Raw genomic sequence first — 27,671 nt, forward strand, 5'->3', positions numbered from 1 at the left:
AATAATGCTATATTGTGGCTCGTACCAATATTACATCAATTATCTCATGAATTCTAACCAATACTGCTTGTTTAACGAAATGATTAACTTACATGCAATGATTAAGGATATTCTCTACAAGGAAGAACATATAAAGCAACACAGATATTTGAATAGGTGTTATCTAAAGGTGTTGTAAAAGTTGGAAAAGCTGAAGTTGATCTTAAGTTTATCAAGAAAAATGATTGAGAAAAGGTTAGTCCCTGACCATTTAAGGCCAAAATATTTGACAATGATACTTGCCAAAAGGTCTCAACTTTGTTTGGTTGAGAGATTATGTACTGCTACATTTAAGTAAAAATCTAAAATAGGGTTAATTATTTGACAGTGAATTGCTTATGCCAAATATTTATATTAAAAAAAAAAACTGAATTTAAAACAATTTATTACTCAACTTGAATGGTCACAGTAAAAAAATATTGAATCTAAATTTAAGTCAATTTTGATACTCCCTTGATGCTCATTGAATATTTTAATATGTAAAATAACAGTGAGATTTATTGACAAATAATGACACAAGTTGATAACATACTTGGGGTGTGAACCAGTGAGTACAACAATGGAGCTCAATCTGAAGTTGTCACAAGATGATTGGAAAACTGCTATACTTGACAATGACAATCACTAGACATGTCCGATTGTGTTAGCATGCTAAGTCAAATTTCTTGCCAAAGCAAGACCCTCATTTGAAGGAGCACAGATTTTTCCAATATACCAAGCTTAAAATCTTGCTCTATCTTCTTTTCTTCATCTCAAATTCAGCTTAAAAGCTTTCCCAGATATGGCACAACAGAATATATCTTCCAATATAAGTGAAAAAAGACTAGCATGTTTTAACGAAAATACTAAAAGTACCTATAAATACCCAATAATTTTTCTATATATAAAATATATATGTATAGAAAGAAATGGTGAAGGAAGAGGGTGTGATAGCTCACATTCCAGCAGAAGACTTGGAGACATGCTTCAAAGCACTGGCAATCTGATCTGCTGTTGCTTCACCGTCAACGAAGGTGATGAGTGGAGTCTCAGGAGGGATAATGTCATCTTTCAGATAACTTCCAGATGTTCTTAGCAGCTCTTCTGAGCCCTTAGCAACCACTCCTTTCATAATTATGGTTTTATGAGCCCCAGATATCATCTCTTCGTAGTCGGTGTCTCCACTTTCACCAAGGAACACGAACATGTTTGCCACATTTAATTTCCAACGCACAAACAAATACCTAAGAATCAGAAACCAAGTGTTTTCAAATTTCGTTATAGTCGCTTAGAGTATTCCTACAATGAAAAAAAAAATCCAAAGTATAGAGATATATATGTGCCATATGTTTTTGCTTCAGGATGTATTAGATCATAATCTGAGCAGATTTACAATTAAACTACAATACATAACTAATTTGTTTATCAAGGAAGCATGACTTGTACAAGAAGTTTTTAACATCAGTTTCATAAGAGGCTATTACAAAGAAAAATAAATAAAGAGGTGGATGCGTTTTCCACAACCTTGTCCTATGTTAAAGGCTGGGGTGGGGCAAAGTTCTCAACTTTTATTAAACTGAAAAAATAGTCCAACATCTCAACGTGGAAGACACTAACTAGGCCATCTCCACAATGAGTGAAGGCTTTTTTCAGTATCATAACAACATGTGGCAATTTATGTGTGTATAAATTATTATAACATGGAATAATTAGAACTTAAAATACTCATATTGTATGAGAGGTGAATACTTCATACCTGGTTTGTTTTAAGGTGGGGAAGGGCGATAGGATTCGGTTTTGGGAGGATGTTTGGCTTGGCGAAGATACATTGAAATCTCGCTTCCCGGATTTATTCTTGGTATCCATGGCAAAGAATTGTGCGATTAAAGATTTGGCAGTCTTGGGCGGGGAAGCGAGAGGGGGGGCCTTAGGTTGGAATTTGCGGTTCAGAAGGAACTTGTTTGATTGGGAGGTGACTAATTTCGTTCAATTGATGGATATGCTTCAGGTGGTGACTCTCCCATCGATTTTGGAGGACAGAAGGAATTGGAATCCCGATACCAGTGGAGTTTTTAATTGTAAGTCCGCCTTCCATTCCTTGAGCTATGCTCATTTAGGCCCTGAGTTGGATTGGGCAAAGTTTTTGTGGAGAAGTGTTGCTCCGTATAAAGTTAAATTGTTTGGTTGGTTGTTATTCTTGGATAAGGTGAGCGTTCACGAGAATTTACAGAGGCGTAGACCTTTCCATTATCTTTCGCCGAATTGGTGCGTCTGCTGTAAAAATGAAGTAGAATCAGTTCGTCATCTTTTCTTAGATTGTCTCCTTGCAAGGGAGGTGTGGGTAAAAGTACTGACAGAGTTCGGGGTCTCTTGGTGTATGCCTTCTTCTTGTTCTCAACTGTTCCTGTGCCATCTGGGGGGCGGGCGAAGGATGGCTCGTTTGTGGCAGAGTACGGTTTTGGCGACTTATTGGGCAATTTGGCTGGAGAGGAATAGTAGAATTTTTGAAGATGTCTCTTCTGTAGTGGATAGCCTTTGGGATAAAATCAAGTTCTGGGTGGCAACTTGGGTGTATAGAACGACAGACTTTGACGGTTTGTCTTTTTTGGATCTTTGTAGGGAGTGGAGTAGTTTATGGGCGCATTAGAGTTTGTTCAGTGTGAGTCCTTGGGTGTTGGTTTGTCAATGTTTGTTTATTTTTGTTCGTTTGAGTTGTTTTTTATTGTCACCACGGTATTCCTCCGCCATAAGTGAGGGTTCTCAATTTATTTGAGAAGAGGTCACTCTCTGACCTTTGTCTCTTTTTCAAAAAAAAATATGCTACCAGCTTCTGTGTTGGACAATAATCATAGCAACTGTATGTAAAATTAACAATAGTACCTTAGTGCCTGGGCTCGTGACGCAAATAGAGGAACAACTTGCATTCTCGTTGAGTTCCTGCAGTACATAGGATGACAACGTATCCCTCGCATCCTAAATTTCTGCCTCAACTCATGTACTTTCATTACCTGCAATAGATCATGTTCTTGTCTTGAGAACATCTAAAATGAAAACCAAACTTCTTCTTTACTGTTAAACCTCTCATTAAGGAGCTTAATATACCTTACTGGGATCCTTTATTAGGTAAGAGATGCAGTGTGCATTGGTTGATTTTGAATCTTCATCAATGAGGCAAGAAGACTGATCTGAGTTCTCTTTCCCTTCATTGATATTCAACAGCTTCCAAATAGTTTTCTTTAAACCTTCACATCCCCAACGGTAGTCGATATGTGATGCATAATCTGGATCAGGGAAAAGCTTTCCATCTTCCTCTGTGTAAGTACCAGGGTAGTATATTTCACTTCCACTACTGCAAATCAGTACATCAAACTCATTCGCCTGAAACCTTCCCAACTTCAAGAATTCTATTGTTTCTGACACTGGCATAGCTGTTGATAAAGCAAAACCTGAGACTCTGGCAATTTGAGTGTCTAACCGTATAGCCTCGATTATCTCTCGCACGATATTAATCATCTTTTTGTCAGGAGCTCCATTGCTTTCATAGCAATCAAGTGCTATAACCATCAATTTTCGCCTCCACCTTAACATGGGATACTTGCTTGGCACGTATTCAAGATGCTTTGTCATGGCATCTTTGTCAGGTAGACCAGATTCTGGTTTCTTTATCTTGCTTAATACCCTTTTCACTTGATCATGAAGCTCGGGATCAGCAACAGCAGAAGACACATCGAAAGATTCATTCAACGAATTTTTTTCTCCATCAACTGAGAGCCTAAGTGACATATCTTGAACATCCCTAAGTGAATCATTGAAAGACTCCTCAGCAACTATTTCATCATCTGGGGTGTCAGTTTGCCACTGTGGGTGTCTCATACGACAGGCTGCCACCCTGGTTAGGTAAGTACGGCAGTGTTCTGGCCATGAGAAAAGGTGTATGTTCTTCCAACCATTATTTCTGCACTCATGCCATAAATTTTTCTCTGATAACAACTTTAGCAGTGCGTCAGCAATGTTTTGCTGATCATGAGGATCCACTAGCAAACCATTATTCAGAGCCTAAAATCCACAATAGAATATATCAATTAGTACTTTTTTTTTAGAAAGGAGAACGTTTAAACTAAGAATGACCATTACATCCACAAACTGTAGCTGAATAGTGTCTATGAATTTGCTTTTTCAGTAGTTTTGTACCTCTAATGTCTACCACAATAAATAGTTAGATTGGAAAAAAAAAACAGATATAACATTTTACCCGATGAATGTCCACTGGTCCACCATTTTTTGTAGCCACCATTGGTAGCCCATGTGCCGCTGCCTGTGTTATTTCAAACATAAATTAAACCAAACTTGTAGATTTGTGGAGAAAAAAAGGATCCCATAAATAAAAGAGATGGTGCTGAATAAAAACAAACCTCAATCAAAGTAAGCCCAAAAGGCTCCACTAATGCTGGATTTATGAAAACTCCCTGCAATATTCAACCACTTTATAATTATCAAGTGAAAATATCACTAAATAAAAAACAAAAGGCTACCAATAGGAATTGTTCACTAGTGCAAACCTTTGTCTTCGCTGCAAGTCGGTATATATCGGGTACATCAGATTGTTTGTGATGCTTTGGATAAGCTACTTGCCCATATAGGTCGTACTTGTCAATTAATTTTAACACTGTGGTAAGAACACTAGCATTTCCACCAGACATCTCATCAATATTGTCTCTATTCCCCATAATTAGTGTCTGTGTAGAAACATATCAATTTTTATTATTGACATTTTTGGAAGCCTGCTAGAGTTATTGCAAAAACCTACTTACAAGATTAGCGAGTTCTCTTAGTGGACGACATTCTCCAAAGGCCTTCAAAAGAGTAGTTAAGTTCTTCTTGGGATCTGGCCTTGATAGAGCCAAGATCATTGGTTTATGAGGGTTTGAAAGAAAATGCATCACCTACCAAAAAGAGGTTATTGTAAGGCGATAACAAGACTCAAATGTTCACGAGTGGCAAGTAACAAGAACTACACACTTACTTCTGACCATATTGGTGGAAATGATTTTGGTGAAGATTCATCTAGACCACTAATAAGTTGTGTAAGTTCTCCATCAACTTCAAGGCCATCATCTTGGACTACAACATTGCTGAAATCCATGCCAGGAGGAATAACCTACACATAAGCTGTTTGAGTACTAATGAAGAAAAATAAAAGGAAGGAAAATAGGTCCAATGCACTGATATAATGATGTAAGAAGTGAGAACTGACATAAGCAAAAATAAACTTCTTGTTCCTCTTTTCAGGTTATTGCAAATAAATTTTCCAAAACCAAGGCAGAAGGTACTTATAGAATGATCCAGAAAATGAAGTAAGAGGGAAAGAATCCAGATTCTTACCACCATCCTTGGCATAAATCTCCCATAGCAATTGACCCCTCGTCTGGCACGAGCACGCAACACTTTCTCAAGCCTGACATCAAACCCATCATAAAGTCCCCATTGTTCTTCAATCTCCTGTTTAGTACTAGTAATAACAAGTTCTGCAGCATCAAGTGCTAGCTCTTCTCCTTCTATCCTTCTAGTGATCCTATATGTTGAATTGATATCCTCCTTTGATTGGCGCCCTTGCTTGAGAAGCTGTTCAAGCTTATTCCTCCCAAGTGAGTGTCCAGTCAAAACCATTGGAACATTTAAAGCACCCGAAAGAAGAGCAGCACTATCCCCTGCATCTGCATAGTGCCCATGTATCACATAAGGCCAAATGGGTTGGCCCCCACCAATTTGTTCAGCCAAAACTTTTGACATATTAAGAATGTGAGCTAGAGCTCCATCTACAAATTCTTGAATATAGGGCCAGAGTAATTCTTTGCTCAAGTACTTATCCCGGGGACCAAAGGGGATCCTCACAATATATGCCCCGCTGCTCTCTCCTGCATCAGTGCCATCACCATCATCCAGGCCAGTAGTTAGCATATCTGTTGGTTCACCGTAGCTCCAATCAACATCTGGAGAAGAAATTTGACGAGTAAAAAGATCCACTCTGTAAACCCCAGGCATCCTAGCAAGAGCTCTAGCGAGCTCCACCACGTATTTGACCTATTATAAGTTTCAGAAGGATGTAAACAAGTAGACCATGAAAAAAGTATTTAAGCGTTAGTACCATTTATTCATTGAGGGATACCAAACCATGGTCAGAAGATACCTGCCCGCCAGTATCAGAATCTCGGCCAAGCTCCATGTTTTCTCCACGAACCAAACCATGCAAACTACACATGAACAAAAGTTGTCATTGTAATTAAGACTCACATAATTGCCTAATAATTACCCATGTGGCATATTTTTAAGCAGCTTGAGAATGATTCTGTTTCTCTGTTTAACGACATTTAGGAGCTAGTCACACTTCAAAGACTCACATACAGAGCCTAAGAGTTAGTTGGATCTAGATAGCTAGCTTATATCTATTAATCAAACATGACAGAGAAATAAAATCATACCTTATAAGAACAATATAAAGTTTCTTTTCCTTTTTATCATCCGACCATACATCCAAGTTGGAAATGTTACGCTGGAACCTTTGCCTTGGGGTCTCACAAGGTACCATCTCCCCCAAACCATCTCCTTTTTCTCCCTCAGACAGGTCTTCGGACATGTCTTCAGTTGCATCCTTGCGTCCTTGTTCCCGCTCCCATCTACGGTTTGCAAGCCGTTGTAGTTCCTCCCATTCCAACTATATAGTAAACTCACAAATTAATAATTGGGCACGAATGATGGTTAGTTTGTTCCCTTGCAGCGGCCATTGGTGCCAACTGCCAAAGACCACTAAGTACAAGGAAAGTAGTGTTACTCTTAAAATTTCAAGCATAAACAAAAAGTGCTGCCTGTTAAAATCAGCAAAGGAGAAAAGAATTGTGATCAACATACTGCAGTTCCAATTTTTATGTGTCTCAAACTTCAGCTTAAGAATTTAAGACCCTTTCAAGACTCACTTAATGCCAAGATCAATGAGAACAAACTTCAAGGTATAGTTTTTTTAAAGAAAAAACTAACATATCGACAACTTCTCTTAACGCCATCATTTTTCTTTTCGACATAGATTTTCTCTCATCATTCTGAAATTTCAAGATACCAACTATACAAAACATCCAGATTGAATCTATAGCGGAAATGACCGTTGTATTGTGACCAATCTAGAAAAGTAATCCAAGCCTGTTTCAAGATTCAACCCATACGATCAAAGAAACATAATATGTAACTGGAAGGAACTCATGTAAGTTGATGAAACAATATCTGAGTAAACAAACAACTCCCATTTGATCCAAACTCAAACAAAAGAAAATAACAAACACATAGAGAACATCAATTCCGAACCTGCTTCTTCTTGCGGGTAAGGTGCCAAATACGCCAACACATATTCTCGAGCCTGGAACTGCGCTCGCGCGTGTTGCGCGTGGCAACGACTTTGATCCATGTGCGATGAAGGTCGGACTCGTCGACCCCCGTGACCACCTCTTCCACAAAGTACTTAGTGGGATTGAAATGGCCAGTGCTCTCTCTCAAATTCACAGGCACAGTACTCTGCTTCTGCTCTTCAATGGCGGAAGCTCCAGTGTCCAATATGGCTTCCAAGTACCCATTAATCCACTCGTTCCCCGCCATTTTTCTGACCTTACTTTCTCGAGAAAATTAATGCGTCTGTGTTGCCATGGAAATGTAATGAAAATGAAAAGAATGTATAGAGAGAGAGACCAAGATTGAGGTAATGTTCGGTTATTCATGATGAGTAGTTATAAATATACGTGAAACTATGGTCAGATGCCACGTGGTACAGAATGTAGACGTGTTAATAGGATCTAAATATATTAATTAAAATAAATTAATTATTTAATTAAAATAAAATATTTATTTCAAAATTTAGATGACATTAATATAAATTTAATAAAAATAATTAATAAATTCTATAATTAAAACTAAGTAAATGTGCATATTACATTGCTTGTATCTAGTATTAAATATATAAGTGTTGTTGTCATTTTAATTGTTGGCGATATTTAATTAATTAAGTTATTAAATTAAATTATGGAAAACTCAATATGAGATTTTATCAATAGCAACATGCTATATAGTGTTGAGCAGTGTAAATTAGATTCGGTATCCATTTTAAATGATTAATTTTAATTTTTATCCACTATTTTTAATTTTTATTTTAGTACTCAAATTTTCAATTAATGTACATATTATATCCATTCAATTACATTTTTTTTTCTCCTTAAACATGCTACAATTAGAATGTATTTCCAATTTAACTATAATATGATACATATAATATACATTACAACAACACTTAGAATCATATGCTCAAATAAGAATAATTTGGGAAGTCTCATTATAATAGTAGGTAAAGTTCAACTAAATATATTTAATGTCTAATTTAGTTAACTACTCCTAAGTAGTTCTCAATTTTTTCCTGTTGAGTACTCCCAGTTCCTCTTAACCATTCTCTAAATAGATAGAGAAAATAGTCACTTGATACTCTTTGTTTAATCAAAATACAATATTATAATTTAAAATCGTACATATTTGGTACATTCAATTTAAATTTTATCAATAAAATTTTATTAATATAACTAAACTACCATTATTAATTAATTAATTATGTATAATTAAATGTAGTTTAATCATATTAATAAAATTTTATTATTCACATTTGAATCTAGATACTAAATATTATTAAAAATATAAAATACTAAATATATAATTCCATAAAAGACATAATAACAAATAATTATATTTCCAAATATATATTATATAAAAAAAAATATATAATTAATTTGTTTTTAAGGAAAATTCTCACTTTTTCACTCTTTCCAAAATATCATCGTTTCTCACTGCGTTTTTCTAGCTATTTCTGTAATAGACATTGTATTAAGTATTAACACTAGGAAATTTAATTAAGATATTCTACTTTTGTTTTTTTCGTGATATTCTATTTTTATTAAAAATTAATATATAATATTTTTTTTCAACTTATACATATATATTTTTTCTTTTTTATTATTCTAATAAGTACATATAAATAATATATTTTAAATATTTAGATTAAAACAAAAAAATATAAAAATTTGTCAAAGTAAATTTTTTTTATAAAAATACAAAATAAAATAAAATTATTAAAATTAACAAAAAAGAAAATTAAAGAATGTCAAAAAAATATACTGAGAAAGTGTTAAAAATAATTAATTTCTTTTTAATTAATGGAGTATCTATATATTTGGGTTGGATAGTTTTCAGGTGCACTCCAAAAATGGGCATACCAGTGTACCCTCTCTAGTTTTTAGCTTGAGAATATTTTCGGCGTATATTTTTTAATGACTATGTATATTGTAGTTATTTAGAGTATCTTGCAAATTTTTAAAAAATTTCAAATAATTTACATTGTAAAAAATAAAGTTCAAATAATTTGTTGCACTATTTTTTTTATGCGAGTGGAAAACAACATGTTTAAACTTTATTTTTGTTATTACTCGTAACTTCTTGATCTCTTTTAGACAATAAGCTTTTTATGAAATTGATTTTTTTTACGATTATGATAAATTTAGATTTTTTTCGAAATCTGGCTAAGTAATTAGTTACCATCGCAACTAGTTTTTTTTTTTCAGATCTAATTTTTTTTCTTCAGACCTAGCTATAACCAGTTACCATCACGATCAATTTAGTTTATTTTTTTCATATATATTTTTTTCTATAATATCTGACTAAGTAACAAGTTACAATTCAATTGATATTTTGATAATGATACATTATTCTAAAAATCAAAATTATGTTTATAGTTGTAACCAGTTACCACCACATCACTTAAAAACTAAAAATGATTTTGATAGTGGTAATCAGATACCTCACTGTTTATGCCACAGATAGACATGATGACGTGGCATAATAAAATGACACATGGCAACAAAAGACATTCATTTCACTAGCTTTGGTCGAATGGCCTCAACCAGAAGATGAAAAGTTGCCTCCACGAGTTTACTTGAAAATAACTAAGGTTGTTGATCGAAGAAGTAAACAACAAGCAACATTTAACTTGCTCAAAGACATAACACTGGTTGAATGAAGACTTCATAAGCAGCTTCAAACGACCAGATCAATCCACATTTCACGATATATTTATGTAACTATATTTTGAATGTATTTTATTTCATATTTAGTTGTAAAAGACACACATTATGAGTGTAGTGTCAATTTCATACTTTTAAGGCCCAAAGCCCAATAAAATCTCTATAAATAAGTCCTATCACTGTCATTAGAGGGGATCTTGGATCGAATCTTGAGAACGATAATCCTAACTCAAGATTATGCACTTACATACAAAAACCCTTTCGTAATGTATTTTCTGTCTTAGGCTTGAAGAAAGACAGATTTATATTAACTGGCAGTTTAGAAAACAAATATTAGAGGTACCCAAAAAAAAATTGACTTTTAAATTTTTATTAGAGGTGGATCACTTTTTTTATTTTATTTTAAGATTCATTTTCAATTTATTCATAATAATGCACACTGGGTGGGGAATGCTGCCCCAATCTCCGTCCCCATTTATAATTTTAATCATCGTCCCCGTCTTCGCCCCATCCTCGCTTCTTCCTGGTCGGGGGCGGGATGAGAAATCTCCTATTGGGGTGAGGAATTCCTACTTGTAACTTATTTATTGAAAAATTAAAATTTTAAAATAAAAAACATAAATGATATGTAAATTAAAATATTACACAATATTTATGATTTCAAATACTAAACTTTATCCCAAATAAAATTTAAAATATATAAAAAAAAAACTACTAATGTACTACAATAACACGTTAAAAAACATAAAATACATATAAAATATTACAAAATATATATATAAAAAATTAAACGGGCCCCATTGAGACGAAAGTGCCATCCCCATCCCTGTTCCCACTCCATTTAACATTCGTTAATTGAAAATTATCAAAAGAGTAGGATATTTCAGGGATGGGTCATTGTTGGAATTCCTTGGGATTTCACTCTTTTTGTGTTCTGATGTCTTGGTTTTATTTTGTTTCATTTCTAGAATAAAGGTGGAGTTTTTCCACTGCCTGTAATGCCCCAAATTTCCTAATAAGGTTTAGGACCTTGATTAGGAGGTCGGGAGGGCCATAATTGATTTATTATGGTATTTAATGATCATATGCGTGTTAATGTGAATTATATTATTATATGATTATAGATGCATGCATATGGGTGTATTTATAATGATAAGGGCATTTTGGTAATTTGGCCTGCTGAGGGCATAATTGTAAATTGGGTGCATATTGTAATTTGTGAATGAGATTTTATTATTATGGAGATATATTCGAGCAATTCGGCATGAGACAGTCATATATATGGATTAGCGGTTTTGTCATAACGGGGTCAATTTCGGGGTAATAGAAATGTTTATTTGGTGATAGATTGGGAGTATTTGAGATCATGATGGAGTTCTGGAAGTTTTGACTATAGTATCCCCGGGGGTGTTTTCGGGACCCCGAGCACTAGGTTTTATTTGATGTTACTTAAGCTTGAAGTAGCTTCCCAGATAAGAACGTATGTTAGAAAACCTCTCGTTCTCTCTCTCTCGACAGTCTGTTATACCGTTTGAGTATTTTTGAGGAAATCTTGAGTTCTAGGAGTCGGAATCAAGCGAGGGTTGAGGCATAGCGATTCTAAGAAAGATTGGAAGCTTCTTAACCGAAGGATTTGACGGAAAACAACCCAATCAAAGGTAATCTAAGTTTGAAGTTTGAAGTTTTTTAAAGTTTTTAAGCTTAGAATTGGATTTTGTGAATTGTTGAGTTTTGGGTTAGTATGAACCTTGGGTTTTGAGGGTTTTGGAGTATTGGGAAGCTTGGGAACTTTGATTTGATGATTGGGGAATGTTTGGGTATGTTTTTGGAGGATTTGAAGTGCTTAAAACACGTTTGGGAATGGCCCAGGGTTGGGGGCCGCGGCCCTGCTCTTGTGCGCCGCGGCCCTAGTTCGATGAAGCAGGTGTCAGGAAATTGGCCTTGTTGGGCGTTGCGGCCCTTGATGGAGGGCGCTGCAGCCCTTGCCTCAGAGAACCCTGGGGGTCGCGGCCCAAGGTGCTAGGGCCGCAGCCCTTGCCCTGTTTTCACCTCGTTTGCTCGTTTTGACCCCGAGAACTTAGCTATGGGCCTCGGGAGTGTCCCTACTACTTGGATTGGGTTGGATCGATCTCTTGGAGGCTAGATATTGGATTGAAAACCTTTGATTATCATGTTATTGATGGTGTTCCATATTTGGTTATGATTAGGTGACCGCTAAGGGCTTAAAGGTTGATCGTTCTCAGGGGTCGTTCTTATATTGGTTCTAGCTCGAATCTGAGGTAAGAAAACTGCACCCTGTGTATATGTGACATGCATGGCTATTATTGATGCATGTTGGTTGATTATTGAGTATGACATGCATGGCTATTCTTGATGCATGTTGGTTGATTATTGAACGTGACATGCATGGCTATTACTGGTGCATGTTGGATTGTTAAGTATGATGCCTGTGTTGCACGAGAAACATGTGATTAGGACATGCTTTGTATACTGGGTATGATATCGTTCAGAGCTTGAGCCTCTGTGTTGTGCATGCTCCTAATTGTACTAGTACCTGTTTAGTAAGCATGCTGAATACCTTGTTTATGGATATTGAACATGTGATATATGTTTCGTGGCATGACCTACTTGTTTATGGCATTAATGCTGGACCGACCCTAAAGTCGATGATCATGCATTGAATGGCTCTATGGCATTAATGCTGGACCGACCCTAAAGTCGATGATCATGCATTGAATGGCTCTATGGCATTAATGCTGGACCGACCCTAGAGTCGAAGAACTTATAAGCGCTTGCCTGGTCTAAGACCAGATGTTCATAGCCAAGGTATATGACCCCGGTGACTGTTTGTCACATGGCTGGGGGATGTTGTCCTTAGTTACGACTCTAGAGTCGGGAGGATGGTTATGTTGGTGACCAATCACCATGCACCTATCCTGATCGAACTTATGAAAGAACCACTTATCAATTAAGCCCTGGTGACCCTATCGTCACATGGCTAGAGGGAGCTGTACCCACTTCTGTGACTTTTGGCTATTGTCACCTATCTGTTTTGGACAGTTGGTCCTGAATGGCTATTATGGTTATTGTTGATATTATATCATGCTTTATTGTGTTTTCTTGCTGGGCTTCGGCTCACAGGTGCTAAGTGGTGCAGGTAAGGGCAAAAGGAAGTTGGACCATCCTTGAGTTGGAGAGCTTAGGTGATGACGTGTACATATGCAGCTGCTCGTCCGCCACGGCCGAGGTTTGAAGAGGAACTAGGGTTGAACCCTGTTTTGCCGCTTAGAACGGCCTGTTGTAAATATTTTCTGTAGTAGACTCTGAAACTTTTTTTTTGGGATCCCAATGTATATATTAAACGTTCTAGTGAAACGTTACATCTTAACCAGAACTTTTAATCCCTAAACCGCTAATCATACTTAGTTCACGATTTTGGCCAAATGACTCGGTTAGCGAGTTTAGCACTGTTTACAAGGCACACCGTAACGGTCCCTGGAGTTGGGGCGTTACACTGCCCCTGCTAGATTAGTATGGGTTTTAGTTTGTATGGCGAGGGGGATAACTTTGAGTCCTATTGAGTGGTTGGGTTTATATTGATTTGTTCAATCCGTTTATGCGGGGGTTTCAATGATTCTCTCCTTAGTTTCCATATCTAGGGGATTCCTAGATCTCTATGGACCCCATGTTACGGGGTACCCCAATCTCTAGTGTCAGGGCACCTATGAATGGTTGGTCTGATGTTCATGTCATCTACTTCTTATTTGAATAAGGGGATTGTTATTTCCCCCTTCTTTTGGAAGTTCATTGACTGACAGTCATTGATCGGGTTGATTTGTCATTTGTCTATGTGGAGAGGAAATCTAGATTACTTCGCACTCGTTGGATGCTTGAATGCTAGTGCTATATTTTATCATTAGTTGAAGTTTATGTTAGGGCTTTCTTTCTCCTGTTTATTGTAAACGATTTTGTAAGCCTATATTGGTTGATTTTGCTTTACAAGCATCATCTTCATGTAATGGCCTACGTCCGATTAATTAACCTATTGTTAATGGATATTTTCTTTTACCTTTTAAAAAAAATCAGATTGTTAAAATACACAAAATGAGTCAAGTATTTAAAAAAAAAACAAAAGTAAATATGTTTTGTATTTGTTTTTTGTAACTAAATATGTGGTTGGAGAATTTTTTTTTTCTTTTTTCATTCCTATCTATCCATACACATCATTGTAAGTGTCAATTTTGTTGTATGGGCTTACCCATATGACTCGTTACAATAAAGACAATAAAAACATACCTTAATTATTGATGAAAGAAAGGAATGTGTAGGTACATGTGGTTATCTTTTTCACATGTAACATTCTTGTCTTTCTCATATGCTTACTTGTTCCACTATTCCTAATTCATTTTGCTTTCTTATGAATTGTCTTTCACCCATTGAAACATGTCTCATTCACTACTACTACTTATCACTAATATACATTATTTGGTGTTAAAAAGTTGGATTCAAGGAGTTAATGTATATGATTGTGTTTTATTATGTTGCATTATATGTATGAATCGGTTTAGATTGATTGAGAATGACTTATAGCTTGGTTTATGTGTAATTATAGATTGCAATGGTGTCATGTTTCTTTTTCTAACCTAAAAAGAGTTTTGGCATGAGGTAACACATGGTAGCGAACGCTACTTGAGTTGGCATATTATGAATGGTTGGATTTAAAATTGAGTTTCAAGCATAATAATTTAAAAGATTACAATTAAATTTAACCCTTTATAAGATATCATCTAGAAAATAACTTATAATTTATTGAAGATGTATATATTCATACTAAAATTGAAGTTCAAAATATAATTTGATTAACTGGAATATTAATGAAGAGGATATGACTGTTTGGAAACTTATAAACTGTGTTTGGTTGTGCACGTGAATATTAAATTAGATTCTTGTCAATTGAATAGCATTATTTGGTTAAATATATAAATTTTATACATTATTTTGAAAAATTAATTTAAATTAAAAATACATGTAGAATATGAGGATGTTTAAAATTCACATTTTTTAAAATTATTTAAGATTACTCTCTGATCTGATAGAGTAATTTTATTTCCATAGTAATAATTTTCTCATGTTTAAAAAAAGAAAAACATCATACCAAACATGAAATATTGAATATTAACATTCCCATTAAAATATTACACCATCCCTAAGATTATTGTTTTCCTTCCTTGACACATGTATTTTTTTTTTCTTTGTGGCAAAGCATTTATAATATATTGATCTCTCCTTTTTTTTTTTCTTTAATTCAAAAATTGGGAAAAGGGGTGGCACATTTTGCTATCTTATTTGATGGGGTTCAATAGTGCATGGTGAAGGGGACATAGGTATCACTATCAATCCTAGTTACTAAAGACCATTCATACTCATGCCACACTAGTAGATAATAATTAACTAATGAGTGATGTTAAATAAATACATAATTTTTAGATTGTTCGGCATCTGCATCACATGAGGTGTAATATCCAATATTTTCATAATACATTTATTTATTATAAATCAAAGTTTTAATACATAAAATGTACAACTTTACAAATTTAAGAAATAGTAATGGAAAAATAGTGTTTAAAATATGATTTTATGTTTTTAATGAGATTAAAGAAAGAGAAACTTGAGTAGTCAAGTATTGGACCCAAATGTCATATAATTTTAATTGGGGATTTTTATAAAATTAAGAAAGTTTGGCTAAAGGGCTTATTTGAAAAGAATTTTAGTATTTTGGGTCCAAGTGTAATTTTTAAAAATAAATTAAAAAAAATAATAATAAATAAATAAAATAAAATAAAAGGCTTCAGCCTTTCTTTTTACCCGAGCCCCTCTCTCTCTCTCTCCTCAGAAACTCTCTCCCTCTCTCTCTCTCTCTCTCTCTCTCTCTCTCTCTCCTCTGCGTATTACTGTTGCCGACGACGCAGGAGTACTTTCCGGCCACCATTTTTAGCCACGCGCCTGACCGTTGGATTCAGAGGCCTCCGAACTATCGATCTCCGCGGGAATCTAGAGCTCACTCGCCGATTAAACGCCTCAACCACTCGATTTAAGTTCGGCCACCCCGCGACTTCAAAGTTGCGATTCGGCCACCTCGGGCATCCGTTTGCCGATCCGTCACCACCATCGTGCTCCTCGTGTTGTGGGCTTCAAAACCCAATAACTTGTTCCTACATCTACCATATTTGGGTGGTGGGCCCACCACGAGCCACCGCGATCCGCCGTAGATCGACGGTCGAAACTTAGTGTTCGAGGTTCCGAAGTACGTTTTGAGTCTCAGAAAATCATCGTTTGACTTATTGTGGAACCCGATCATTTTGGTATAATTTCTTTAACCTATATATTGTGATTTAATTGTGATTGATTAGAGTAATTGCTATTATGTGTATTTATAGTATATAATTATATATTATTGATATATGGAATATTTTCTGTAATTTACTGGCTGTCTGAGATTATATATATTTTTTATACAGGTTTTGATTTTGGAATTGTCCACTTTATAGCCGTTGTGCTGTCTAATTTTCTAGAAAATATTAGATATTAAATCAAGTATAAAAATACATATTTAATTGATTTTATATTAATATGGAAATTATTATGATTAAGTAATTTTAATTATTATTGTATATTAATATTTGAATATTAAAATAATATCAAATATTAGTTTCTTACAGTTATTGATATTTGTAAGACCAGTGAAGTTTGGAGAAAGTATATTTATTATATCACTGGAATTGATATTATGACTAATTAATAATAATATAAATATTTATATTTATATTATTATCATTATTTTGATTATTACAACTTTATGTTAAAAATATGATTTCTTTTATAAAATGACTATTTGAATATATACATCCATATACGTATTGATATTGAAGTATTTTGTTATTAATATCGAAATAAGTTTAATTATAGACGATAATTATTATTTTGTTGGGATTATTATTATTATTATCATAAGGGTACATTATCTTATGAGCAAGGTTTAAAGCATGGTTTTATATGAAGAGTTATTTGCATTACGTTGATAATAATTATTATTATCATTTATATAGTTTCTGGTATTGTTAATATACACTATCAATAGTGTATATTTATGATTTTGATAGAATTTAATAAATGATGTGCCTTGAATAGGATTTGTATGGATTTGATTGATTGACTCTTGGTGAGGAATTTTAAAATAAGCTAAGGACCTAAGGTAAGTAAATCTCACCTTTTGTGCTTAAGTGTAAGATGCATGACTACATTGATTGTGTACATCTGATGAGTTAAGTATGGTATGATGATGATGCATATGATAAGTATGTGAAGAATGGTTATATGAACACCATAAGGGTGTTGTGTGATATGTAATTGATGAATTCTGTGATATGTGAAAGATGTCTTACTTGGTTAAGAATGATATGAATTATGTGCAAGTATGTGTTCTTATGTTGATGGATATGTGGATTACTCTATGTTCATGATTTGTTATATGTTATGATATATGAAGCGTTTAAGTTTTTAGGCTGGAAACCTTAGACCTGAGCCATAGCTCTACGTTAAGGTATAACAACGCCACCAACCCAAAGCTTCATGTATTATGACTAAAGATGTTTTGAGTTATATGAGATGTGATACAATGCCTTGATTGAATACCATCAACATCAGTCATGAACACGAACATTGGCATTTCAGCATCAGCATGTATGCATGGCATGTACAGTTATGTGATACATTATTATGTGATATAAGACCATGCATATGAATATGAGAAAAGTTATGAAATGTCTTGAAAAGTCTTATGTAAAGTTAAACATTTTAATGACACAAGGCTTAAGCAAAGTGATAATAAGATGTTTAAAAAGGGTGCCACTGTTTTGATGAAGCAATCAAGTAAGTTCAGTAAAGAAGACGGAAGTCTATAAGACTTATAGTGGCTGCCCACTAGTGTGGGCTAGGTCAGAGTTGACCATTCAGATATGTTTGCCATGTTTCCGTCTTTCTCCTCCATATGTGTAATAAGTATGGCAGCTATGGAAACGATGAAATGAGTGTTATGATGAGCCTAGCTGAGATGATGGCTAGCCGGAGGAGAACCCATGGGATTCTATATGATATGTGTAACAAGCCCTGGAGGCATTGGCTGAATCAAACAGTGTGCACAAGTGATATTGGGCCCATAAAAATGTGAAACTAAAAGAAAGAGCATAAAAGTAAAGTTTGAAAGTGCATGAGCAATAAATGAAATGCATAAGTATATAAGTCAGCATATTAGTATATGTGCACTACAAACTCACGACATTCATGTGTATGTGTATGCATGAGATTTGCTTACTGAGCGTTAGCTCATTATGTTATTTTCCAACATTTTTCCAAGTGTGGCTTTAGCTGTTGAGTAACTTGTGGAGCACGGACTCAGTAGCAATGCAATAATGGTTTAGAGTTTTCATATGGCTGCCTTAAATTTAAAGTATTCATACGTGTAATAATTTATACTAATAAGTTTATATAAAAGTTTTAAATTTTTCTGTATTTCTTCGTATCATTTTATTTAATTCTTTTGGTCAAGTGCCTTACATACTCGTAAACCCTAGAATTACGAGTATGTGGCAGACGTACCCTACCTTAGGGACGTTTCATGAGGTGACTCCTGTGAGGTGACTAACATCTGCATCACACAAGGCGACTAACATAACATGTGCATCACATTAGTGTTTCCTTAAAATTGACTAACATAACATCTATTGGCGTTTCTTATTACTTTCTTTTGATGTAATTTTGACAACATTTTTGCATACTTAAAAATGGCTTATCCACCATCGCGAGACAAACACTCTCTAGTTACTCAAAACAAAACAACAATTAAATCTCTTGATTTAGGGTAATTAGATAACTAATAGAGAAAAATGTTTATATTATTTCCTATTATAATAATGTAGATTTGCTTATTCATTACCCAATCACCTTGACAAATTGATGGACTTGTCAATCTCACTTATAAACTTTGTCAAATGATTCCTAGAATTATGCTTAATATCTAGTCATGATGGATAATGATCTCGAGCTCATAGCTTGACAGGGGCTCAATATCTAGTCGTGACATGTGATGATCTCGTGCTCATAGCTCGACCATGGGCTCAATATCTAGTCGTGATAGGTGATGATCTCGAGCTCATAACTCACTAGGGGCTCCTCGAGAACACTCTCTACCATAGCACACTTGCTAGTCGAAGTCAATTATGTCGAGCAAAACTCGAGTACAAAACCCCCTTCATTTTACACAATTTGTCATTGACATATTTTAGTGTCAAAGAGTGTTTAATAAATTAGCATCAAAACATTAATCGGACTCGATTTTGATCAAAATTATTTTCATATTTTAATTATATGATATATTAATATATATAATATATTTTAATATTAATTTTTACATGATTTAAAGAAAACAAAATTAATATTTTTTTTTGTCGCAAAAACAAAATTAATATTGTTTGCTGGAAAATTAATTGAATGACGAGATTCTGAAAAAATACTAGTTGATTTTCTAATTTATTTTTTATTTTCTTAATAATTTTTTAGAATGACGAAAAGCCCTGCAAAAACCCTAGGCCAGAACAGAGACTACAACCAGAGTAGTCGAGAGCTGGGAAAGAAGCAAAAATGGGGAAGAAAGAGCAGTTAGGGAAGCTACTAGGCGCCTTGGGAGACTTCACCAGCAAGGAAAATTGGGATGAGTTCTTCAAAATCCGAAGTTCCGATGATCCTTTCGAGTGGTACGCCGAGTGGTCCGAACTCAGAAACCCACTCATTTCCCACATTTCTTCGTCATCGTCATCATCATCATCTGACCAAGCCCAGCTCCAAGGCGAAGCTCCGTCATCGCCGCAGATTCTCGTGCCGGGTTGCGGGAATTCGAGGCTTTCCGAGCACCTCTATGATGCTGGGTTCAGGGACATCACCAATGTCGATTTTTCTAAGGTTGTCATCTCCGACATGATGCGCCGCAATGTCCGTGAACGACCCGGTATGCGGTGGCGCGTCATGGACATGACCAAAATGCAGGTTGGCATGAAAATTGACTGCTTTATTTTCTACTTATAATCTTATGATATCATGTTATGGGAATGTGATTGTCTTTTGTTAATTAACTGTTAAAATTTGGCAGTTTGAGGATGCGACCTTTGATGCCGTACTTGATAAAGGTGGTTTGGATGCTTTGATGGAGCCAGAACTGGGTCCTGATTTAGGGAAGAAATATTTGTCAGAGGTGTGTCTAACCTTTTGGTTTCAGTCTATTTCATTTTTGGATTGGTTTCTTTGCACAATAATTTTGTTTACTTTTGAAATGAGTGTGCAAGTTCTTGTTGGATTTATTTTAGTTGATTGTATTTGTTTACAGGTTAAAAGGGTGTTAAAATTTGGCGGGAAGTTTATTTGTCTTACCTTGGCAGAGGCTCACGTTCTTGGTACTAAATTTTAAGGAAATTACTTCAACATCCTATTACAATCTCTTTCATTTTGCTTATATTCTAGTGCTCATGCCAATGGTGGACGGGTCATGAATTGGGTAGTCATTTATGATTCTTGTTTTTTCTGCTTACATGTTTATTATGTGCCCTTGCATGTGCTGAGTGTGTTCGATTCTTTCCATGTTCAGGTTTGCTTTTCTCTACATTTCGCTTTGGGTGGAAAATGAGTATTCATGCCATACCTCAAAAGCCATCTAGCAAGCCTAGCCTTCAAACATTTATGGTGGTTGCTGAAAAGGAGACATCAACTATGCTGCATGAGATAGTGTCATCGTTCAACAATTCCTCTCTTGTTTGTAGTGGAGATCAGGTAAAATTATCAGTCTACGTGTTTTTGCTGAGACAACATTATTAGATTATGCATGCACAAGTCCTTTTTACACTGTAAAATGTAATAGTAGACAGTAGAAGACTAAATTTTTAAGAAATTGTTGTGCCTTTAAACATGTTAATAATAGGCATGAGGGAGTTAGGCTCTCCTGTCGTTTTCTATTCATTGTTAACTTCATATAATTCTTTGGAATAATGGTTTCTCCAAGCATGATGGAAACTACTATTTTTGCTTCAGGCCCGTGGTCTCTTTGAGGCTCTTGAGAATGAGAATCAAATTCGTAGAGGGAACTCTAGTGGTTCTGATATATCGTGCTCTCTTGAAGGATTGCAACTTGAAGATAGGCAGGATTTGACAAAGCTCAGCGAAGGCCGTCGGTTGCAGCTTACATTGGGAGGACAAGGGAGCTCCTGGTTCATTTATAAAGCTGTTCTTCTTGACTCTCAGTCTCAGTCTGGCCCCTTTCAATATCGTTGTGGGGTTTTCATTGTACCTAAGGTGTGTCTCAGTGTACCTATCTGGTCAATGCACTCACTTGAGTCAGCTTTCTTAATCCTTACACATGTAGAAGAATAACGCCATTTCTTCATTTTCTTTATTTTTTTAATCTTTAAATAATTTGGTAATGTTTTTTTTTTTGGTAATGTTGTGATATTAGTATCCATTTAATAACGAGTTAATTACGTTTTTATCTATTCTTTTACTTCAATTGTGAGAAAATATCACACATTCTTGGAATCTTGTTTTGATCGACTCCTAAGTAATTCAACAGACATGTTATTTAGCTATGCATTTTCTTCATACTTGAAATTTGAACAAGCTCTTTTTTTTTTGTAAAGTACTAGTAGGCATAGAATGCTTTTTTTTTTAAATGCAATCTGGACTTGGAGTGATGTTGTTTATGACTACGAAGTTTCTTCACACATTGGGCAATGTATCATTGTTGGGTTACTCAAGATGAAGCAATGGCTGGTTTAGATAAAATGTTACTTTTCTTTCCTGTAAACATGTTTGGTTTATAAAAGTACTACTAGTTTTACTATTTTGTTTTAGTAATGGCCTGATTTAGTTTTTCAGGTTTATTAGTACCAATATTTTTAGAATTATCCTTTCACTGATTTGATTGATATATACTTTATTCTTCACTAAGTAATTACTGTGTACATTTTGCCATATTTCCATTTTGAAATAAGTAACTGAGTTTTAGATTTCAGACCCGGAGCCGTGAATGGTTATTCTCCTCAGAAGAAGGACAATGGATGGTAGTTGAAAGCTCAAAGGCAGCTCGTCTCATAATGGTAGTTTTTTTCTTTGACAGTGATATTATCTATGGATGTTTGTTTGATTGTTTAATTACTCTAGCTAAATAAAACTTACGTGCTGCATTAAGGTTTTATTGGACAGTAGCCACGCCAATGCCAGCATGGAGGATATTCAGGTAACCTTTTGTTCCTATTAAGTATTGATGAATAGAGATGATTATGATAACCTATGTATTAGTACTTGCTATTTGCTAAAAAATATAGTGTTTTGTCTGTCTTTCAGAAGGATTTGTCTCCCCTGGTTAGACAATTGGCACCTGGTGGTGAAGATGATCTTGGAGCTCAATTTCCGTAAGTACATTGTACCATTTGATTTTATTCTGTAAGTCGTAGTACTCATTATTTAAGCCCCTAATAATGGCTAATGATCAAACTTTAGCTAGGTCTGGAGTGTCTCAAAACAAATAAGTTATTGGAGGATCTTGCGTATGTTGTTACGATATTTCAAGCTCCACTGTTGGTAGCTTCTGAATTTCCTAGTCTTCTTGAGATTTCACTTGGCAATTAGTTTCTTTAGTATTGGAGTTTAGTTGGTGGTTAGTGCATAAGTATGGTTTCTATGCTCTTCTGAATTTTTACTATCTTGGTTTCATATTCAACAGTACTTTTTCTTAGATATAAATTTGTTATGATTTATGCTCAAAATAAAAAGAACGTTTGTCATAATTAATGCCATTAATAGATTTAAATTTAATATTGTAGAATTTATTATGAAATGGTTTTGTTAACATAGTTTTTTTACATGCATTCTTTTCTTTTTATTGAAAAGAAAAGGAATCATTATCACTCCACAACATTTGAAACAAGATTCAGTAAGGCACTTTTTGTTTGGATGTGATCCCAAGATTATCTCATGGGGTTTTGTGCATTTATTACTTTTGCAGGTTCATGACGGCCGGTGATGGGATCAAGCAACGCAATGTTGTTCATCAGGTAAGCAATATTTTTTTTAGTTAAAATAAGGTTAAATTGATCAGCATATATGAATAATTATGAGGTTGACTTTTCTTACTTGAAAATATAAGTGATAACTACTCATGAAAATTTGAATGAAATTTTATAAATTTACTTGCTTGAAATCAATAATGATGTGTTATGGTATAAGTGCATTGCTTAACAAAAGATTTTGTTACAATTTTTCTGTTTTTCTGCTCACAGCAATGACTGCATGTGTTTATTGACTTTTTTAAGTATCTACCAATTAGAAAGTACCGTTCAGATTTGCCTAAATAGCATGTGTCAAAGGTACCATTGGGTTTATTGGTGATTGTTGTGCACCAAGTCTTCCTCGTGCTTCTATACTAGCTTGAACCTTTACTTGACTTTCCATTCCCCGTTTTGTGATAACACAACATGTTTCCTTGAATGTTTAGTGCTGTAATGCTTGCAATTTTTATTAGCGCCCCCCTTTTTTTAGGTACGTCAGGTTTCAGCAATACAAATAACTTTTAAACATTCCCATTTCTACAAGAGCAAGTGCAATAGGTACATTAAGGGGAATTATTGAACATTTTGTGAATGGTGTAGTACCAATTCCAGAGAAGCTTTGCTTAACCGTGGCAATTAACCGTGGAACATTGTCTTGTGTGATTCTTTCTATAGCCAATTAACCGTGGCATTATTGCGTTGCTGGTAGGGCATGTCATTTATTGGTTATAAGGCTTATTATATATAGATGTATTGTATCTCCTTTGAAAAATATGTATCTATTGTAAGCTTTTCCAGGAAAGAGGATGGAAATTATTGTTTCAACTGACAGGAAATCCAATGACGAGTGTCTTTTTAGATGATGGTTTGACAGCTTAATTTTGTAATATTGTTGCCAATTTTAGGTGGCCCTTGTCCACTTCTGACTTATTTGTTTTACTTTCAAGTTTTAAGTGATCCATACTGATGCAATTTATTAATTTTTTTAATTAAATAATATAATATGCCATTTTCATCATCTCAGTTCCTTGCCAACATCTGTAGGTCACATCTTCATTTACTGGGCCAATAATTGTTGAGGATGTGATTTATGAAAATGTGGATGGTGATGTTACTCGCATTTTTCCAACCGAAGACTTGATATTCCGACGACTTGTTTTTCAAAGAAGTGAGAGTCTAGTGCAGTCCGAAGCTTTACTAACAAGGGCAGTTTCCACTCACACAACTGTTGGTGACAGTGAAAGGAAGAAATCCAAATCTAAGAAAAGAGGAACTCAGAGAAAAACTAGTGGTATTATCATTTTTCTGATAATTACTGATAATTTGATTACTCTTCTGCTACTTGACTTTTCTTCCATTGAAAACTGGATTGATCTCTTAATTCTTGTGTTTTTCGAAATTCATGTAACTCTTGGGTTAAAACCATTTTTTATTTTGGTATATATATATTTTTTTCATTCAATGGTTCGAGTGTTTTAAAATGCTCAAACACTTCCATGCTCTTTTTTTCTATCTCCTAGAGGTGCATTGTTTTAGAGAAGTGAGTGAGAGCTAGGATTCTGGTTTATTGAAAGAGCTTATTGCTAATACAAGAAGAACATTTGCTTTGTCTGAGTTGATTCCCTTGCCTGTTGAACATGTACAGTAAATGGGCCAACTAATTGTTTCTTATGTGTGGAGTTAATTTTGATCTAAGCCATTACTAAAACCTAATAAGTCATCTTAAAGATATATACTTTCTGATGAGATGTCAATTTCAGCTATTTGTGTATAAATTTTTGTTATTGTGATTTTTCCTTAATTAGTCTTATCACTAAGCTTTAGTGTTGCCAAAAGAAAGATGATCCGTGCTCACAAATAGTATTCCAAAGTTAAACCATTATAGAAATGTTATATATTAATATCTTAAAATAAAAAAAATAAGAGGATGAACAAGTGAAGGCTGTGCTATAAATGTTGTACTCTTTTGAAATCTCTGTTATGCATCTGTTCCATGGTTGAGAAATTCTATGTCAAATTTTTCTCTGCACCTGTCACTCATTTGCTTAGGTAATTGTTCTCTGCATTATCTTTCACTGTTTGTAGTATGTTGCCTGCCTAATATTTATCTATCTCTCTATCCAAATTCCCATTAATAAAATGGCTCTGAAGTCTTAAGTATAAATCATTCTGTTTCTTTATTGGTAGAATCATGTGACCAGCTGAAGGTTTATCATGGCTATCTGGCTAGTTCTTATCATACTGGGATTCTTTCTGGCTTTGTGTTGATTTCTTCTTACATGGAAAGTGTGGCATCGAGTAACACATCAGTAAGCATTGTACTTCTGAGTTTTGTTTGTCTTTGTTAAGAGGAATTGTTGATAGATTACTTTGCCTTATTATACATGGGATGAAGAATAGCTTTCATTTTCTAGTAAATACACATTTCATATAAAAAAAAGAAGAAGGTGTTTTCTGTTGATTCTTTCCCCCCTCTTGGTTTTCGTATGTTTTTTTGGCTAAATTCAGAAAATATTTTTCAGGCTAAAGCAGTTGTAATTGGTCTTGGAGCTGGTTTGCTCCCTATGTTCCTTCATGGATGCATGCCCTTTTTGCACATTGAGGTAATACTAGGTTTACACCCTGAACCACTTGTGGATTTAGAGTTATTATTTCATCCAATATAAATAATTGTAAGTGGTGATAATGTGGTTATGCTTTATGGCGTATAGGTGGTGGAGTTAGATCCAGTGGTTCTTGATCTTGCAAAGGGCTATTTTGGTTTTACTGAAGAGGATCATTTGCAGGTAAATTTACAGATCAAGTAATCATGATTCACGATTCCTTCACCTTCCCCATTTTGTACTGTAAAAAGACATTGATGCTAAAATACAATTTGGACTTTTTTAGTACTATTTGCCAAAAATATATATATATATATATAAAAAGAATATGTGGCTAGACCATACCTATCTCTAGGGGTGAAAATTTGGGAATGAAACCCAATTTCTGATTTTATACATGAGCTCTTGGGTACTGCACTGCACATTCTGTGGGAATGATAGACCTGGACCTTTAGTTTAAACTTGCTGCAATTGTAGTTGGTTGATGAGTTTTTTAAATCACCAATTGATAGTTTTTTGTACTCATTACATACTTCATATCTTAAATTCTATAATTTGCACTATATTGATGACTTCTAGATTCTATTTGGTGCATGCATCAGGTACATATTGCAGATGGTATCCAATTTATTAGAGACAGTAAAAGCTGTGCATCTACTAATGTGGTTTCTATTCCTGGAAATGATGCTGCGGCTTCTAATGGAATTTGCACGACATCTCATGGAGAAGGCGGTGTGAATACAAAGGTGGACATAATCATCATTGATGTGGACTCTGCAGATTCAAGGTGAACAGACATGTTGTATTTAATACAACCCTATTACATGTGTTCAGGTTGACTACAAGGAACATATTTAAACGAGATTATTTGTTTTGCACAGCTCTGGTATGACTTGCCCTGCTGTGGATTTTGTGGAAGACTCGTTTCTGCAGACTGTAAAGAAGAATCTTTCTGAAAATGGTCTATTTGTTATTAATTTGGTCGCACGGTCCCAAGCTATGAAAGACGGAGTTATTTCAAGAATGAAAGAGGTGAGAATAGAGAATTCTCTTTGTGAACTTCTATTAGATTTTATGTTTTTATTTATATATTAATCTTGGTTGCTAATTGGGTATAATAAGTTCGCTACACTTGAGAATGCTTTCTTATAATATTGGAGCTGTGATTTTCGTATTTCAGGTCTTTAATCATCTGCTCTGCCTCAAAGTTGAAGAAGATGTCAATGAAGTTATTTTTGGTCTTTGTTCGGAGTCCGACATCAAGGAGGATTGCTTCCCAGACGCGGCTTGTCGACTTGAAAAATTGTTGAAGTTGAAACACCCTGAGATGAGCCAAAATGTGATTGATGCTGCAAAGAAAATCAGAAGATTGAAGTGAATTACATCTCTCAGAAGTACTACTTTTCAGGTTGAAATTTAAGGTAGTCCCCATGATGAAAGGGGGGAAAACATTGTATTTATCTCCAATTATGAGAATAGAGTTGTCTGATCCATGATGTCAATTTTCTCATTAGCAGATTGTAATATTAAATTATTTTTCATTTTTCTCCACCCCAATTTCATTGGGTGTTTATTAAATACTTAGGGGTGTTTGTTTTAAATGGTTGAATTGCCTTAAAAAGTGTAAAGGGGTTTATGATGGAAGTAATGTTAAACTTTAATGTACAAAATGGTTCACTTTACCCTTCAAATATATATGAGATTTACACAAATTATTAACTTTTAACTTTTTAAATTTGAACCACAAACATAGGAAGTATTTTAGATTTTCATTTCTATATTTATTTTATCCCATGCCAAATCCC

At 34.6% G+C, this 27,671-nt stretch overlaps 2 protein-coding genes across 2 annotated transcripts; one reads left to right on the forward strand and one right to left on the reverse strand.

Annotated features, from left to right (window-relative positions):
* Window positions 1-407: 407 nt before the first annotated feature.
* LOC133819856 (probable sucrose-phosphate synthase 3) lies at window positions 408-7,743 on the reverse strand. The gene is made up of 12 exons (XM_062253224.1): window positions 7,372-7,743; window positions 6,498-6,730; window positions 6,206-6,269; window positions 5,401-6,099; window positions 5,042-5,176; window positions 4,830-4,961; window positions 4,578-4,754; window positions 4,431-4,484; window positions 4,271-4,333; window positions 3,121-4,074; window positions 2,899-3,026; window positions 408-1,262 (listed from the first exon to the last, which is right to left on the reverse strand). The coding sequence occupies exons 1-12, from the start codon at window positions 7,657-7,659 to the stop codon at window positions 974-976; spliced, it is 3,216 nt and encodes a 1,071-aa protein (XP_062109208.1). The 5' UTR covers window positions 7,660-7,743; the 3' UTR covers window positions 408-973.
* An 11,990-nt stretch (window positions 7,744-19,733) lies between these two features.
* On the forward strand, window positions 19,734-27,592 carry LOC133819857 (uncharacterized). Its single transcript, XM_062253225.1, has 16 exons — window positions 19,734-20,216; window positions 20,320-20,421; window positions 20,554-20,620; window positions 20,812-20,993; window positions 21,252-21,512; window positions 22,229-22,312; window positions 22,405-22,452; window positions 22,560-22,627; window positions 23,221-23,269; window positions 24,308-24,554; window positions 25,451-25,572; window positions 25,786-25,866; window positions 25,975-26,049; window positions 26,469-26,653; window positions 26,748-26,898; window positions 27,047-27,592. Exons 1-16 carry the CDS (start codon window positions 19,815-19,817, stop codon window positions 27,242-27,244), a joined length of 2,322 nt encoding a protein of 773 aa, XP_062109209.1. The 5' UTR covers window positions 19,734-19,814; the 3' UTR covers window positions 27,245-27,592.
* The last annotated feature ends 79 nt before the right edge of the window (window positions 27,593-27,671 follow it).

Source organism: Humulus lupulus, chromosome 2, assembly GCF_963169125.1.
Source record: "Humulus lupulus chromosome 2, drHumLupu1.1, whole genome shotgun sequence".
In the NCBI taxonomy this organism is placed as follows: Eukaryota; Viridiplantae; Streptophyta; class Magnoliopsida; order Rosales; family Cannabaceae; genus Humulus; species Humulus lupulus.

Coding starts and splice junctions, on each gene's coding strand:
- LOC133819857 (XM_062253225.1), top strand. CDS start 19,815: ATGGGGAAGAAAGAGCAGTTAGGGAAGCTACTAGGCGCCTTGGGAGAC. Junction 20,422..20,553: donor GGAAGAAATATTTGTCAGAG/GTGTGTCTAACC, acceptor ATTTGTTTACAG/GTTAAAAGGGTGTTAAAATT. Junction 20,621..20,811: donor GGCAGAGGCTCACGTTCTTG/GTACTAAATTTT, acceptor TTCCATGTTCAG/GTTTGCTTTTCTCTACATTT.
- LOC133819856 (XM_062253224.1), bottom strand. CDS start 7,659: ATGGCGGGGAACGAGTGGATTAATGGGTACTTGGAAGCCATATTGGAC. Junction 6,270..6,497: donor CTTTATATTGTTCTTATAAG/GTATGATTTTAT, acceptor GTTCATGTGTAG/TTTGCATGGTTTGGTTCGTG. Junction 5,177..5,400: donor GATTTATGCCAAGGATGGTG/GTAAGAATCTGG, acceptor GCTTATGTGTAG/GTTATTCCTCCTGGCATGGA.